The sequence below is a fragment of the Bos grunniens genome, chromosome 4 (assembly GCF_055505025.1).
Source record: "Bos grunniens cultivar Pamir isolate PY7600 chromosome 4, Bosgru_T2T1.0, whole genome shotgun sequence".
Taxonomy (NCBI): Eukaryota; Metazoa; Chordata; class Mammalia; order Artiodactyla; family Bovidae; genus Bos; species Bos grunniens.
In genome coordinates, this window is record NC_141168.1 from 96,375,115 (window position 1) to 96,393,454 (window position 18,340).

General features: G+C 37.2%; 1 protein-coding gene across 5 annotated transcripts in view; it reads left to right on the forward strand.

Moving 5' to 3' along the window:
* The window catches only part of AGMO (alkylglycerol monooxygenase), a 438,246-nt gene that overhangs the window by 59,633 nt on the left and 360,273 nt on the right, over positions 1-18,340 (forward strand). For 4 of the 5 annotated variants that reach the window (XM_086397592.1, XM_086397590.1, XM_086397591.1 and 1 more), the window contains exon 3: positions 3,591-3,742. In XM_086397592.1, the coding sequence (XP_086253718.1) occupies positions 3,591-3,742 (152 nt within the window). Of the gene's footprint in view, positions 1-3,425; positions 3,493-3,590; positions 3,743-18,340 lie in introns of those variants that run through there. The other variant, XM_086397593.1, reaches the window with a different exon arrangement.

Sequence of the window (18,340 nt, forward strand, 5' to 3'; positions counted from 1 at the left end):
ACTCGTCTTTAAGGACAAAATGGCTCTTTCCAATCATATAATTGTTGGAGGAGGCCATGGAGAGGAGGTGACGCTGGTTGACGTATAAGCTGAACCTTTCTTACCCTTCCCCTCTCTTCTGCACTCTGCCCTGTCTGTGGAATGTAAGTTCCACCCACAATCCCATGCTATTGGCAGCTGTTTCAAGGATGAATCCTTGAGAGAGTACGGTGTTGTTGAGGCCATCTTGCCTGAATAAATGAATTAACCCAGTGAGGACCTTTCTGGAAACTCTCAAGATTCTGGAGGGACAGTATGGAGATTTGTTTCCCATAGCCACCAACAAACCAGCTCTGTAAGTTCCTTTGTTTATAAAAACTGCCACCTCCCAATCTAGAGTGTTGCATCTTATTCTTTAGTCTCTTCTTACTCTACCTGTATGACCACCAATTTATAAACTGAGAATAATCTTAAATTGAAATTTGAGTTTTAAGATCTGATGATGCATAATCCTTTTTGAAAGTATAGGCATTTGTCATTTCTATTGATTATTTTATTAGTGCCATTGGGAAGAGGACTAGTGTTTTGTGTTACTGATTAAATAATAACTTGAAGAATTCAAAATATGGGGCTATTTTAAAGTTCTTATCGATAAATCACAGTTAAAATCATATCATAATTAAAGTCAAAAGTAGATTAAAAGTAAATACCTGGGTCTCCAGCAAACCCAGTAACATGTTCATTCATAGAGGCTGACTGTGTAAAGGGAAATATTAGTAAAAGAATGAATATAAAGAGAAAACTAAAGATCTGCTTCTTTGACTTTTATTTAAAATTAGTATATTTAAGAACTTCCTCAGTTCATGGTTTATAAATAAATTTTTATTCAGTAGTATCATTCATTTTACATATGAATGATAAATATAAGTGAAAAAGTTAGTTCAATCTTATCTATAAAAGTGATAAAAGCAATGATTAGCTTGAGTCTGATCTTAAATTTGCTCACAGAAAACTTAAAAGGAAAAATACTCCTGTTTATAAAATTGAAGTATATTATGTATATTTTTGAAAGTTCTTGAAATAGAATTTGCAGAAGCTTGATTGAACAAGTGGTAAGAGATACTTTATATGAGTTTTAAAAACAATTGTTTACTTCTAGGAAAAATATTCTTTTATATTTTGAGATCAACAGTTTGTTACTACAAGGAATCAGATCAGATCAGATCAGTCGCTCAGTCGTGTCCGACTCTTTGCGACCCCATGAATCCCATAACTCCAGGACTCCCTGTCCATCACCAACTCCTGGAGTTCACCCAGACTCACGTCCATCGAGTCAGTGATGCTATCCAGCCATCTCATCCTCTGTTGTTCCCTTCTCCTCCTGCCCCCAATCCCTCCCAGCATCAGAGTTTTTTCCAATGAGTCAGCTCTTCGCATGAGGTGGCCAAAGCACTGGAGTTTCAGCTTTAGCATCATTCCTTCCAAAGAAATTCCAGGGTTGATCTCCTTCAGAATGGACTGGTTGGATCTCCTTGCAGTCCAAGGGGCTCTCAAGAGTCTTCTCCAACACCAAAGTTCAAAAGCATCAATTCTTTGGCGCTCAGCCTTCTTCACAGTCCAACTCTCACATCCATACATGACCACAGGAAAAACCATAGCCTTGACTATACGAACCTTTGTTGGCAAAGTAATGTCTCTGCTTTTGAATATGCTATCTAGGTTGGTCATAACTTTCCTTCCAAGTAGTAAGTGTCTTTTAATTTCATGGCTGCAGTCACCATCTGCAGTGATTTTGGAGCCCCCCAAAAATAAAGTCTGCCACTGTTGCCACTGTTTCCCCATCTATTTCCCATGAAGTGGTGGGACCGGATGCCATGATCTTCGTTTTCTGAATGTTGAGCTTTAAGCCAACTTTTTCACTCTCCTCTTTCAATTTCATCAAGAGGCTTTTGAGTTCCTCTTCACTTTCTGCCATCAGGGTGGTGTCATCTGCATATCTGAGGTTATTGATATTTCTCCCGGCAATCTTGATTCCAGTTTGTGTTTCTTCCAGTCCAGTGTTTCTCATGATGTAGTCTGCATATAAGTTAAATAAACAGGGTGACAATATACAGCCTTGACGAACTCCTTTTCCTATTTGGAACCAGTCTGTTGTTTCATGTCCAGTTCTAACTGTTGCTTCCTGACCTGTATACAAATTTCTCAAGAGGCAGATCAGGTGATCTGGTATTCCCATCTCTTTCAGAATTTTCTACAGTTTATTGTGATCCACACAGTCAAAGGCTTTGGCATAGTCAATAAAGCAGAAATAGATGTTTTTCTGGAACTCTCTTGCTTTTTCAATGATCCAGCAGATGTTGGCAATTTGATCTCTGGTTCCTCTGCCTTTTCTAAAAGCAGCTTGAACATCAGGAAGTTCACGGTTCACGTATTGCTGAAGCCTGGCTTGGAGAATTTTGAGCATTACTTTACTAGCATGTGAGATGAGTGCAATTGTGCGGTAGTTTGAGCATTCTTTGGCATTGCCTTTCTTTGGGATTGGAATGAAAACTGACCTTTTCCAGTCCTGTGGCCACTGCTGAGTTTTCCAAATTTGCTGGCATATTGAGTGCAGCGCTTTCACAGCATCATCTTTCAGGATTTGGAATAGCTCAACTGGAATTCCATCACCTCCACTAGCTTTGTTCCTAGTGATACTTTCTAAGGCCCACTTGACTTCACATTCCAGGATGTCTGGCTCTAGGTGAGTGATCACACCATCGTGATTATCTGGGTCATGAAGATCTTTTTTGTACAGTTCTTCTGTGTATTCTTGCCATCTCTTCTTAATATCTTCTGCTTCTGTTAGGTCCATACCATTTCTGTCTTTTATTGAGCTCATCTTTGAATGAAATGTTCCTTTGGTATCTCTGATTTTCTTGAAGAGATCCCTAGTTTTTCCCATTCTGTTGTTTTCCTCTATTTCTTTACAAGGAATACAGAGTGCTATGAGGATCCAGTTTGAGATGCTAAGAAAAATATCTAAAAAGCTTGAAGCATGTGTGTGTGTATGTGTGTGTGTGTGTGTGAAAGGAAGGACAGAGTAGAGAAGAGAGGATGGAGTTAGGCAGCAGCAACTTAAACTTTATTGGATTAACACATGTTAACTTAGTAGGCATTTTTCAGTCCTCTTTAAAAACATGCTGTTTATAATTTTCTACTTTTTACATTTCCTTTAAAAAGCACCCTTCTCGTGTTCTTTATTAAGATTTAGAAATGACAGTCACAGCAAACAGTCATAGTTTTGTCATATTTTGTTATATGGGTTCTGTGAAAAGTATTTTTAAGAGACACATAAAAAGAACATCCTGCTAAGTTCCACGAAACAGAGAAATAGTTGGCATCCGTGATGCCTGTGAAACAAAAGGAAACATGGTATGAATCACTTGGATACCAAGGGAACTGAGCCTCTTCAAAAGCAAGATAGAACAGCAAGAAACCAAGAAAAAGAGGGAAAGGATCTTATTTTTACATGTGAACAGATTCACTTTTGTATATAATCTAAAATGTTTTAGCATAAGTTAACCTCTAAAATATAGTATAATCATTACTGATAGATTTTATCTTTCCAGGTTGTTTTCCAGGAGCATTGAGCTGACTAGTTATGTTTATATCTGGGAGAACTACAGACTCATTAGTTTGCCTTGGGATTCTCCATGGACTTGGTATTTAACTTTCTTGGGAGTTGACTTTGGTTACTACTGGTTCCATCGTATGGCTCATGGTAAGTTCCAAACCAAGGCTTTATTGCTACTGAACTTACGTTGAACTGTGTTTGCCACTTAGTTGGTATTCAGTAAATATTTATTGAATGAATGACTAAATGAATAACTTATTTACAGTATCTAAAGATTAACAATGAAAATTTACTTTGCATTTTAAATGGAAACAATCTGAAGTCATTGTTGAAAAATGTGAAATTACTAGAGGTACATATTTCACACTTCTTATATATAATGTATTTTTGTTAAACCCTTTAGAAAGTCCTGGCTATTGGATCACTTCACATCCCAATTATCTAGGGTCATTCAGAAGAGCTTTGTAACAGCACGGAATCCTAGCTAACGTGCTGTCATGTAAGCCTGATTCAAGTTCTTGGCTGTGTTGCCATATTACAAATGAAAATGCAATCAGCTAAGGCGCTAGTCATAATGCACTTGAGTGTGACCACAGCTTTGCACAATTTCTCATCTGGTATAAAACCTTCATATTGTACTGGTTCACTGAGTTTGCTTGTGTGGATTCTTGGCTGCACTTTCCAAAGAAAGGTTTTGTTATGGAAAGGAAAATGGAGGAGCACGGAGCTGTCTAAATCTCTTACTGGAATAAGCTGGGGTTGAAGAATGATTGTAGAGGTAAGGTGAGCTAGTGGTCTGTAAGGAGGAAGGAGGCATGCAAAAGTATTTCTACAAGGAAATGGAGCAAAGTGCTAATGTGGGCAATCTACTGAGGAATTGAACTCAGGATTTCAGTGGGTAGTTGGGTTGAGTGGGTGGGGAGGAAGGAAGGAAGAGGAAGAAACCTGGAATAATAATACAAAATAGACGGGGGATGGAAAGGAGAGCCCCGGAGATCAGAGTGAATAACTGAGCTATGTGTGTGGGAGTATGTGTGACTAAATGTCCTTGCCAAGCAAGGATGAAGGAAATAGGAGTAGCACAGGCAGCATCAGGCTAAAGGCAGCTAAACTTTACACACGGTGTTATTTTGTTAAGCACTTTAAATGTGACATTTAATGACACTGTAAAGAGTGTTAATTCAGTAAAACAATTTGGAGGGAACAGATAAACTAGAAAAAGTTGTTTGTTTTGTGTGTGATAACCTTTGCCTTTGAAAATAGTAGATCATCTCCTGACATCATTTCCTTGTATATAAATGAAAGAGGATACTCCCAAATTGAACATGATTAAGAATAAAATAGGGTCTACGCAGTAAACTTTGTATTTCATTTCAAAACAGTAGTTTTCTCCCTGAAGCAAACCCATTGGCAATTTCCCTCACTTTCTGTTGTAGCAAATGGGTAATGCAGAAAGCATTTACACTGTATTAGTTAATTTCAGGAACTTTCTAATATCACACTGTCCTGTACAGATGTGTTTGTTTGGAAAATCTGCAAATTCGCTTAATCTTTGAAAGTCCATTATAACAGAAAACAAAGAACCAACAAAATATAACCAAATATAAAATGTTTAGAAATATGTTGATTGTAAGTGCTCTCAGGGAAGAGCAATAAAATAAAATAATATGTTAAAAACATGGAATCAAAGTTGTTTAAAGTATGCTTCCCATTAGAAAATTTTGAATCAAATCCAGTAAAGGCAGCCATTAAAAAAATCTGAAACCTTCTGGAAAAACACTCACCACTTTCAGGCCATGAAGCTTAATCATAAGTTCAAAGACTTTTGACTTCTGATGGAAAGCTAGTTGGAAAAAAAAAAAAAACAACTATGTAGTTAAATGTGTCAAATTTCAATGAAACAATCAATTTTTAAATTTTATATGATAATGCAAAATATTAAAATAGGGTTTTAGAAATCTAAATCTGTAGACATACAGACTGAGAAGATAAAGCCAGTAATATCAAATTTTTTTAGTCTATTGGATTACTGAGCAATTAATTGGTTAAATTTATTTCAACTGAAAAGTTGAACAGTTCTAAAGTCTTAATGTTGTCTTAAAATATTTTTTAAGACCCTGCTTTTTCTACTTAATGTGTTACTTTCCTTTCACTGTTTGCAATAAAATGACATAATAAAAGTATACTCCACATTTGCTGAATGTTAAATGCTATGACTTTTGAAGAAACAGTTTACTATATATTGAAAATTTTGTTTTTACATGCATTTAAATCACTTCTTTATAAGCTACATTATTGCTAAGTGTTTGTTGTTATTGCTGGTTTACTAGTTTGTTTTGCATACATGTAGAATTTTCTTCAATGGCACCCCACTCCAGTACTCTTGCCTGGAAATTCCCATGGACGGAGGAGCCTGGTGGGCTGCAGTCCACGGGGTCGCTAAGATTCGGGCACGACTGAGCGACTTCACTTTCACTTTTCACTTTCATGCATTGGAGAAGGGAATGGCAACCCACTCCAGTGTTCTTGCCTGGAGAATCCCAGGGACAGGGGAGCCTGGTGGGCTGCCGTCTATGGGGTCCCACAGAGTCGAACATGACTGAAGCGACTTAGCAGCAGCAGCAGCAGCAGAATTTTCTTACATTAAAGAGAGAGTTTCCTTCCCTGGTAGCTCAGCTGGTAAAGAATCCACCTACAACACAGGAGACCCTGATTTGATTCCTGGGTTGGGAAGATCCTCTGGAGAAGGGATAGGCTACCCACTACAGTATTATTGGGCTCAGATTGTAAAGATAGTAATGAATCCACCTGAAATACTGGAGACCCCAGTTCAGTTCCTGAGTTGGGAAGATCCTCTGGAGAAGGGATAGGCTACCCACTCCAGTATTATTGGGCTTCCCAGGTGGCTCAGATGATAAAGAATCTGCCTGTAGTGGAACAGACTTGGGTTTGATCCCTGGGCTGGGAAAATCCCCTGGAGAAGGGACCAGGCTACCCACTGCAGTATTCTTGCCTATAGAATTCCATGGACCAGGGAGCCTGACAGGCTACATTCCATGTGGTTGCAAAGAATTGGGCAATGAGTGAGTGACTTTCACTTTTTGTATTTGTAGGAAAGTTTAAAAAACCTTGAATTCCATCTCTGTCTCTATGAAAAATGGCAGAGGATTATTTGAGGCTATATGTATTCTTTATATGTCATTCCCTTTTCCCCTGGAAAAAATGAGAAAGAAATTGATAACTTATCAATTTACACAGAAACAAGAGTTGTGCAATAATTATCCTACAGTGCTTTGACTACTTTAGAAAGATGGAATGATAACATTAAGTAGGTCTTAAAGTAACTTCTTACATGCTTAGTCTCCTTTACAGAAAGCTACATTATTTTTCTTTGTACTTCCTATTAGTTGTACTAAACATGTAATAAGAAAAAGAGTAAAGATTTTTAAGGGAACTTTTAAAATATAAATGATTATTTCTTGAGGGGCAGCCAGAATGAGCCTTCCAGGGTGCTGGTAATAGACTTGAGTGTGATAATAGACTTGTAGTTATATGAGTGTATATTCTTGTAAAAATTTATCAGTTTGTACATTTAAAGTTTATGTACTTTATCACTGGACTTCCCTGATAGCTCAGTTGGTAAAGCATCTGCCTGCAATGCAGGAGACCCTTGTTTGATTCGTGGGTTGGGAAGGTCCCCTGGAGAAGGGAAAGCTACGTACTTCAGTATTCTGGCCTGGAGAATTCCATGGACTGTATAGACAATAGACTTGTAGTTTTATTTGGGCTCCAAAATCACTGCAGATGGTGAGTGCAGCCATGAAATTAAAAGACGCTTACTCCTTGGAAGGAAAGTTATGACCAACCTAGATAGCATATTCAAAAGCAGAGACATTATTTTGCTAAGAAAGGTTCGTATAGTCAAGGCTATGGTTTTTCCTGTGGTCGTGTATGGATGTGAGAGTTGGACTGTGAAGAAGGCTGAGCACCGAAGAATTGATGCTTTTGAACTGTGGTGTTGGAGAAGACTCTTGAGAGTCCTTTGGACTGCAAGGAGATCCAACCAGTCCATTCTGAAGGAGATCAGCCCTGGGATTTCTTTGGAAGGAATGATGCTAAAGCTGAAACTCCAGTACTTTGGCCACCTGATGCGAAGAGCTGACTCATTGGAAAAGACTCTGATGCTGGGAGGGATTGGGGGCAGGAGGAGAAGGGGACGACAGAGGATGAGATGGCTGGATGGCATCACTGACTCAATGGACGTCAGTCTGAGTGAGCTCTGGGTGTTGGTGATGGACAGGGAGGCCTGGCGTGCTGTGATTCATGGGGTCGCAAAGAGTCGGACACGACTGAGTGACTGAACTGATATACTTGTAAAAATGTATTAATTTGTACATTTAAAGATGTACTTTATCTACACCTCAATAAAATGTTAAGCTAGTAAATAACGCCACCAATGTACTTTCTGCTGAATAGTCAGAATGATACAATGAGTAAATAAATTTAAAAATAGGAATCAAGAAGTTATGTTTTGTGACAGTAAGCATAAACATATGACCTTACACAGATTTTACTGCATTAGTTTCTGTAACTAAAGATGGTGCAAGTATCAGCTTGCCAGTCATTCATTGTATTGCCTCTCTTCCCCACATTCTTCTTTGCTATTTCTTGTCTTACCAGAGGTAGACCTCAGAGATGCTCCTCTTTTGCGAGTGACTTGTTGTTAGGTTCTGCAATTCAAAGGTCTGGTAGGACACAGCAAAGGCAGGACAAGAGGGAGGGGCTTTGTTTCTGTTTTCTGAAGTGCCGTTTTCTATCAACCCTTAACAGATGAATATGTGGGGAACCTCGTGGTGTTCATCTCGTGGTTAAGATGTAGCCTTTAGTGTCTGATGGACCCCTGTCCTCTAGGTGGCCAGTGGACTGGATGTATCCCACACTCTCTGGGGTCTACACCCTCTCACAATCTCTTTGTTCCCAGTAGAGTCCCTATGGGAGCACAACCTGTACAGAGATGCAGACTCTTAGACTTGGTGTTGGTCATAGTAAAGGGCTCTTTGAAACTTTTAAGTATTTGCCTCATTCAGTCTCCTTAAGATCTATGGGTAATATTTGTGTTCTACAGATTCTACTTCTGTGCTACTGACCTATACCTTGTTTAACTCTTTTAGTTAACTACCTTTTTACTAGTTAATAATTCAGTGCATTAACTTTATTACAATGATCGTATGCTTTTTGTTTCCTGATTGGACCCTGACTGATGCAGTGAGCCTTCCCACATATTATATAGGGTTATAAATTAGAGTTCAGCTGGCTATAACCTTTACTATTTCCTTCTGAGGCATTGATCATACATTTAGACTGTAGCACTTGAGCCCAGTTCTGAAAGACAAGACATTGAAATATAAAATTGTTATAAAGAGAAACCTATACAATTTCCTCAAATTCTAGTTCTTTTACTCAACAAGTAAGCTGCCTTTACTTTTACTCAACAAGTAAACTCCTTAATTCATTTTCTATTTATTTATTCCTTTATCTAAACAAGGTGAGTGTTCACAATTTTTGTGTAATTAAACTTTTATTCCCACAAGTTTAGTGTCACTCAGCATTTATATATGATTAATTAAGCTTTTCATTCCTAATTGAATTTTAAGGGGGTTAAATTTAGATAATTCTAATTTTCATTATTGTTTAAACAAAGCATAAGCAGATATATTGAACAGAATTTTTTTTTTTTTTGGTTGGGAGATAGTGGCAGAAATGTAGTCTATATTGAAAAACCGGTTACTTAAGCATTCTTGTCTTTCTTTTTTTTAGCAACCAGTATTTTTGTAAGTCTTTGCCACATATTATGCCTCACTTACAAAAATATGTGACTGTATTTTTATTGAATCACTGAGGTGAAGTCCTCTCTTTATTTGCCTTGTTTATTGCTAGTCCTCTTGCTTTTTCCCCGTGATTTCTCACCTTCTCTCAGCCCTTGGAGGAGTCATCCTTCAGAGTATGTATAAAGGAAGCCTTGGAATTCCCATCACCGTGCCTATGACCTCCAATTTCTCATCATTACTTTCTGATAAGGAGCCTGGCACCTATGCTAACCATTTCCTCTGAGCTTCCCTGGTGTCTCAGGCAATAAATAATCTGCCTGCAATGTGGAAGACCCAGGTTCAGTCCCTGGGTGGGGAAGATCCCCAGGAGAAGGGAATGGCAGCCCAGTCCAGTATTCTTGCCTGGAGAATTTCATGGACAGAGGAGCCTGGTGAGTTCCAAGGGATCGCAAAGAGTCTGACACGACTGGACAACTAACACTTTGACATTTTCATTTCCATGACAAGGGCTATCTTATGACTAATATTAAACATTTATCCGCAGGAGCACTTCCAATGTGTATGCACTGAAATATTATCGTTATTTCCCCAAGAGAGCACCATTTGAAGGAAATTTCCCCTGGAAATAACTTATTTTATCACTGACAGCTGCAGTCACCCTTAAAGCCACAGTCTAAATTTCCTTTGTTGTCTTTATATTCTGTACATAGATAATGTATGAAAAGCACACTTGATACAAAGAATCTAGCCATGATCAGAGGGTTGAAAGTTAAGATCCTTTCAAATAGAGAATTCATACACTTGCTAATAAAGGATAGAACTTTCAGAAATCTTAATTAGCCTATTTCTGAACACTGATAACTATAGATATATGTCTGGGAATAGTTGGAAGTACTTGAGGATGACTTTAGTAATATTTTACAGAATTAATAAAGCTCTGAAATGAGTATTCAAAATGAAACTGAAAGACAGAGATAAAGATTAATTTATCAGCATTATCTGACATGACTGACTCTATTTAAGACAGCTGCTGCTGCTACTAAGTTGATGCAGTTGTGTCCGATTCTGTGCGACCCCATAGACGGCAGCCCATCAAGCTCCACCATCCCTGGGATTCTCCAGGCAAGAACACTGGAGCGGGTTGCCATTTCCTTCTCCGATGCATGAAAGTGAAAAGTGAAAGTGAAGTCGCTCAGTCGTGTCCGACTCTTAGGACCCCATGGACTGCAGCCCACCAGGCTCCTCCGTCCATGGGATTTTCCAGGCAAGAGTACTGGACTGGGCTGCCATTCCCTTCTCCTGGGGATCTTCCAGGAGATTTAAGACAGAGAATATGCTAATTTTCTTTTCCTGCTGAGCCTAGTACTCTTGCGTGTTACCTAGCAGAGCAATGGATTTTGAGTGAAGTTTAGGTGTGTAACTCTGTATGTGCACCTATGTACTATCCACATGACCTTGAGATTAACCTCTCTGATATAGATTTTATTTCCTTCCTATATTCCCCAGACTGTACACTTCATACCCATGACTTATTGATTTGAAACTGTAAGTTTGTAGCTCGTAGTCTCCCTCACCTATTTCTTTGGCACCGATTCTTAAATTTCCAAATCTCTGAATGTGCTGATTAACCTTTCTCAAAGTACTTACATAAAAACCAAATGGAATCCTGTTAAAAATTCATATTCCTGAAATGATGATGCTAGTATCAGGATTAATAACTAAAATTCAAGTATTATTGAAAGCCATTGGAAGAGCATCAAATGTAGTGGTAGAAACACATAGATTCTAGAGCCAAAATATTGGAAGATTCAGTATTCTCCAGATATGAATTCTTTCCAACTTGTCCCATAGATTCTGTTAATCCCTAATAAAAATCTTGCAAGTTATTTTGTGGATATTGACAAATTAATTATAAAGTTTACCTGGAGAGGCAAAAAGACTTAACACAGAATGTTGAAGAAGAAAACAATAGCCAACAAAACATTGGAGGAAAAGAAGAAACTTGGAAGATTGATGCCACCCATCTTCAAGACTTATGAGCCTATGAAGGTACAGAGGTCAAGACTATATGGTATTGCCAAAAGACAGACAAATATAGATCAATGGAACAGATTAGAGACCCTCAAATAGATCGGCGTAATTGTGGTTGGCAAAAACGAGCAAAGGCAATTCACTTAAACCAAGAAGAGTCTTTTCAACAAATAGTGCTGAAACAACAGGACATTTACATGTGAGAAGTAAATCTAGACACAGACTTTACAACCCTTCACAAAAGTTAAGCAGAATCTTAAACGTAAAACAAAACTATAAAACTCTTTGAAGATAACATGGGAGTAAATGTGTAAGTAAGATTTTGGGTGTTGAGATAACCTTTTAGGTACAACATCAAAGGCATGATCCATTAAAAAATTGATAAACTGGACTTCATTAAAATTCAAAACTTTTACTCTATGAGAGACAATGTCAAGAGGATGAGAAGACAAGCCAGATGGGAGAAAGTATTGGCAAAAGACACATCTGATAATAAACTGTTATCCAAAATGTACAAAAAACTATTACAGACTCTGTGGAGCTGGACTGCCTGGGTTCAGACTTTGGCTCTACAACTTACGGTGTAATATTGAGCAAGTTATGCCTCCTCTTATTTATCCTTATTTGTAAGATACAAATAACAATAGTGTAACCCACATAAGATCGTTGTGTGGTATAAATGAATTATAGTTGAGAAACGCTAAGGGCAGAGACTGATACATAATAAGTAAACAACTAAATATAAACTCATGTTGTCTGGTCTCTCTTTTTATGTAATACGTTATATATAATATATTTTTTTTCAATTCTATTATATCTTTATTTATAAATGTATCTTTGTCATTGTAAAAGCAACATAATCACACTAAAAGATGAAAACCAGAAGCTTTTAAGTTTAATTAGGTCCCATTTGTTTATTTTTGCTTTTATTTCCAATATTCTGGGAGGTGGGTCATAGAGGATCCTGCTGTGATGTATGTCAGAGAGTGTTTTGCCTATGTTTTCCTCTAGGAGTTTTATAGTTTCTGTCCTTACATTTAGATCTTTAATCCATTTTGAGTTTATTTTTATGTATGGTGTTAGAAAGTGTTCTAGTTTCATTCTTTTTTTTTCAATTTTATTTTATTTTTAAACTTTACATAATTGTATTAGTTTTGCCAAATATCAAAATGAATCTGCCACAAGTAAACTGTCATGTTTCCCTTAAATGACAATTAATACATAGTCATTGTTAAAATATTTATCTTTTTTCACAACACGTAGTGAAGCTTACTTATTGTATACAGAGTCATTTTTTCTTATTGTTATATGGAGTTAATAATAATACTTCATGAAGGCTCTTGTAAAGATGCACTATATATTTGTAGGGTATATGTACAAAATGTATTATATAACATACACTGCATGTATGCATGCTAAGTCGCTTCAGTGGTGTCTAACTCTTTGCCACCCTGTGGGCTGTGCCCTGCCAGGCTCCTCTGTCTGTGGGATTCTTCAGGCAAGAATACTGGAGGGGGTCACCATGTCCTCCTCCAGGGGATCTTCCCAAACTAGGGATCAAACCCCAGTCTCTTAGGTCTCCTGCACTGGCAGGCAGGTTCTTTACCAATAGCGCCACCTGGAAGCCCATAACACTAACAACTAGAGAATTCTAGTTGTATCAGGTCATGTGGATTTTGATTTATCAATGTTAAAAAAATTGCCTCTGTATTTAATAATATGTATATATTAGAAAACGAACATTTCAGGCCTCACCCCTAGGTCAGATATATAGACAGTAGAGAACACTGCAAGACAGTGTTGTAGGTTTCCAGTGATAAAGATATGATATTAACAATCTTTCCCTAAATGATTGGTGTCAACTATAATAATAAAATTAGTGTCCTTTTATTTTAAAATTGTTTTTTTCCTGAAGTTAATATTAGGTAATTTGAAATTTTTTTGATAGATCAAATTTATCCATATTCCCGTTTACTTTAAACATCACTGTTTTTACCTTGCTCTTTTGGAAGAAACAAAATCTACTAGAATTTGTATTTATTACTTAGATTTTAAAGTTGCTTCTGTTGCCTTCTCAGCTTAATTAAATTTTAATTTATTAAAAGATTTTTCCAGCTTAGAGACTGAAATCTCTTTTTCCAGGACCTAGAAAATGACTTGAAAAAAAAATCTCTAAAACAGACATGTTCTTTCTTCTGTTACACAAATAGGTAATTTGACTTTGTCCTTTTTCTTACAGTTTAATGGCTTGTATTTCTTAGGATGCCTTCTTAAATGTAACTTTGTATTATAGGCATTTCAAAAGTATGTGTATAAATTTTTTTCCTCTCCAAATTCACACACTTATGTAGCTTATGATGCATCACTTTTTAAAACAAATGTTTATTGCGGCTCTGTGCCTTGGAGCTATTTGAAGCATTGAAGGGTACCCGTCCTCTCACATGAAGTGCTTATACCATGAGTTAAGTAAATAGTACAGGCAAGCCCCAGAAAAATGCACCAGATGTACAGGTGGTAGTCAAATCAACAAAAAATGTATCTCATTTCATTGTATCAGATTTATTTAGCAGTGCTCTCTTTTTCTTTAGAAATTTTGAAATATAGTGAGAAAATAAGTCATTATGCAGAATTTTAAAGCCTCCACCATAATAATAATATTGCTTAGGAAATAAACTAACTCAGAGTTAAAGAACAGAGTAAACTACAAATAAAGCATAAAACGTAGAAAATAAAATGAGTTTGAGTAGAAGATATTTAATGCAGGCAGTATGTATAAATCATGTTTATAACAATAATTTATAGTTTAAAAATTTACTAAAAAGAAGCAATGAAAGCAATAATATAAGAATAAAACTGGATAATGTTGTATAGGCACCTGAAGCTATCATCATGTGCTCAGTGACTAAGTTGTGTCTGACTCTTTGCAACCCCATGGACTGTAGCCTGCCAGGCTCCTCTGTCCATGGGATTTTTGAGGCAAGGGTACTGGAGTGGGTTGCCATGCTCTCCTCCAGGGGATCTTCCTGATCTGGGGATCGAACCTGCATCTCCTGCTTCTCCTGAATTGGCAGGTGGATTCTTTACCATTGAGCCACCATGGAAGCCCAAGTTATCATCATAGCTTATTTTTTTTGACTACATAAAGATCAGTGGGAAACTGGAATATGAACAGGGATAGACATAATTAATAATGTCAAGAAAAGAAGTTGATTAATATTTTATGAAAATGGAGATGGATATGACTATTGCATTGTAAAGAAATATGTAACCACAGCATAACGTGAGTTACTTGGAATGAGAATGCATACTTCTTTAGATCTTAACTACTCACCATCTTTTAGTGACTCTATATGGATAGTTTGGCATATACACAGATCAATAACTTCAACAGGGAGAACTAAAAGGTATCACTCTGTGTTGTTTTACCAAAAGTTTGTGAGTAAAGGGTAAGCACTGAACTTCACTAAAATTTAAATACAATTAGGATGTTCTGCAGGTGACAAGAAGTCTTGTCATTTTCAAATGCTGTGGGACTCCAGAGTCTGAATCTTCTGCACTTGAATTAGGTATAGTAAACAAAAATATCAGTGAATATATTGAATATATGAAAGCCAAGTAAGTATCAGAACATCTCATCCTGTTAGGTATTGAAAACCTGTCACCTTATAATATAATACTAATACCGTGTGAAATTTACTGAGTTCTTTTTCATTGTTTCCATTGCTTCATATATGTTTTCATATTTAATTAGAACAACTAGGTGATGAGTTCTATCATCGTACTTTATGAAAGAGGAAACTAAAACCAATATTATTTAAGTAACTTGCCCTACTCTCAGTGTTGACATGCCACAGCATGGATATTTTGACTGAAGTCATTGATTAGAGTCTCTTAGGTTTGTCATTACCCTAAGATCTTAATACAATTATTTTTTAAATTTATTTTTAATTGGAGGATAACTGCTTTTCAGTGTTGTGTTGGTTTCTGCCATACAGCAATGTGAATTGGTCAAAATATGCATATGTCCCCTCCCTCTTGAACCTCCACCCCCCCAACCTCGTCCCACCCTTTGAGGTTGTCACAGAGCTCCAGCTTGAGCTCCCTGTGCCTATTCAGCAGCTTCCCACTGGCTATCTTTTTAAAATTAATTTTAATTAATAAGACATGTACTAATATCATCATTTGTCCAATCTACTTTGTTGTTGGTGTGTTTAAAATCCTCAGTTACATTGGTAGGAAAGAAAATGTAGTAACTTGGTTATTGACGTGTCAAAAAATTTATAGAAAATGAGACTTAACCTCCAACAGAATACCGCAGGGCTCACTATCTTTCTGTCCTTATGCAATTAGTATTACATTCATTGTGTTGTCCCGTCAGGCCTTGAGCACATTGTTAGCTGACTGATTGTGCTGGAATGCTTTTTGTGGGTTCATGTTAGAATCGCCTTAAAGGCTTTAAAAAACATATTGATACCTAGCCTAGAAACGAAACCACTTAAATTAGAATCTCTGCGGGAGCGCCTTGGGCTTAGTTGTGTTTGTTGTCTTGTAAAATGGTCCACATTCTAGATATATCTATTTTCTTTCAGTGTTTCTTTCAGTTCTTTCTTTACCATCTGTCCTGAGTAATCTGATGGATGTTAGCTCTGGACTCTAGATTGATTAGAGCCAGGGTCAATATTTGTGGCAAGAATAGTTCATAAATGACATTAGGTACTTCAGATCAGATGCCTGTAAAACAAGTTGCCACAGATCATTAGGTAAGATTGTGAAAGATTATGATTGCTTTAGTCAAAACACGTAAAGTTACACATTTTCCTTTGTAGTTAGTAAGAAATCAATACATAAATGCATATCTGTAATTTTTTCATATAGCTGTGTGTGAAATAAACTTATGACAAATTTCTAGAAAAATTGTTGCATAGCCACTTTGATTCAGTCAGCTGAGGAAAAACAGATTTTCCTATTGACCTTTGAGAATTTAATCAGTTTTCAAAAATTAGCATTGTTTTAAAAGCAATTAGCAGTTAGTCTATACTTTGGCACATCAGTTCACTTCAGTCACTCAGTCCTGTCTGACTCTTTGTGACCCCATGGACTGCAACAGGCCAGGTTTCCCTGTCCATCACCAACTTCAGGAGCTTGCTCAAACTCATGTCCATCAAGTCAGTGATGCCATCCAACCTCTGTCACCCCCTTTTATTCCTGACTTCAATCTTTCCCAGCATCAGAGTCTTTTCCAATGAGTCAGTTCTTCACATCAGGTGGCCAAATTATTGAATCTTCAGCTTCAGCATCAGTCCTTCTGATGAATCTTCAGGACTGATTTCCTTTAGGGTTGACTTGTTTGATCTCTTTATAGTCCAAGGGACTCTCAAGAATCTTCTCTAACACCATAGTTCAAAAGCATCAATTCTTTGGCGCTGAGCTTTCTTTATGGTCCAACTCTGACATCTATATGACTACTGGAAAAACTATAGCTTTGACACAATGGATCTGTCCTGTTCCCAATAAACCTGTCATATAATGATTTCAGCTTCCACTTTTAAAAATTGTTTGGGTCAGTTATCATTATGAGGGTTTTATGATGACTTTAAAAAAAAAATCTATTACTTCTCCTACAATTTAGTCTACAGTTGTCTGTCTCTATTAGTGGACAGATGTAGAACATATATATATATATATACACATACACACACACACACACACACACACACACATATATATATGTACACATGCATGCTGTGATGTTCTGTCACCCATGTAGACAGTCAGTGTCTGTTCTTTCAGATAAAGGCTTTGTTCTTTTACTGTACGGAAGCAAATGGAGCATATGCCTTCATCCTCTTATATTCCTTTCTCCAGAGCCAGATAAGAATTCAGATTACTTGTTTTTATACTTACTGATATCCCGGGGAAAAAGGTAAAGGAGAGTTTATAAAACCTGGACAGAAAAAGGATATAACTCTTTCAGTTGTCCCAAGGGCTGAATCTCGGCTGAAATAACTGACAGTTTTTGGACATACAGAAGGAAATGATGAGTTAGGCTAAATGTCCAGATGTGTGTTCAACAGACGTATAAGGTTACGTCTTAAAAGACAAGAAATGCAATACCTGTATTTTTAGAGAGGAAGTTATAAATAGTAAATACATAGCTTCTGTTAACTGTAGTCCAACCCTTAAAGACCTTAAAGTAACAAATACTTTTTTTCATCTCTACAGTATTTAGCAGTGCTTTAAAAAGTCCTTATGTAAGTAAAACCAGATCAAAAAAGATCATACTGCTGCTGCTGCTGCTAAGTCACTTCAGTCGTGTCCGACTCTTCGCGACCCCATGTACTGCAGCGCACCAGGTTCCTCAGTCCATGGGATTTTCCAGGCAAGAGTACTGGAGTGGGTTGCCATTGCTGGATTGAATTAAATGAGGAATTAAAATATGATCATTCTTGTTTTATTATCTTTAATATGTGGTTGTACATTTTTGATGAATTTGTTTTTACTGTAAAATAAAAGTAGGGGGATTCCTTCTTGGTCAGTTGTAAAGAACCCGCCTGCCAATGCTATTGATGTGGGTTTGATCCCTGGGGCTAGAAGATCTGCTGGAGAAGGAATGGCAACCCATTCCAGTATTCTTGCCTGGGAAATCCCATGGATAGAGGACCCTGCAGTCCACGGTGTCACAAAAGAGTTGGACACAACTTAGTGACTAAACAACAACCAAAATTAAAGTAGACTCCTTTTTTATTCTTTCCTCATCTATACCTACAGATTTCTTATGCTTCTTTCTTCAGTTCAGTTCAGTTCAGTCGCTCAGTCGTGTCCGACTCTTTGCGACCCCATGAATTGCAGCACACCAGGCCTCCCTGTCCATCACCAACTCCCGGAG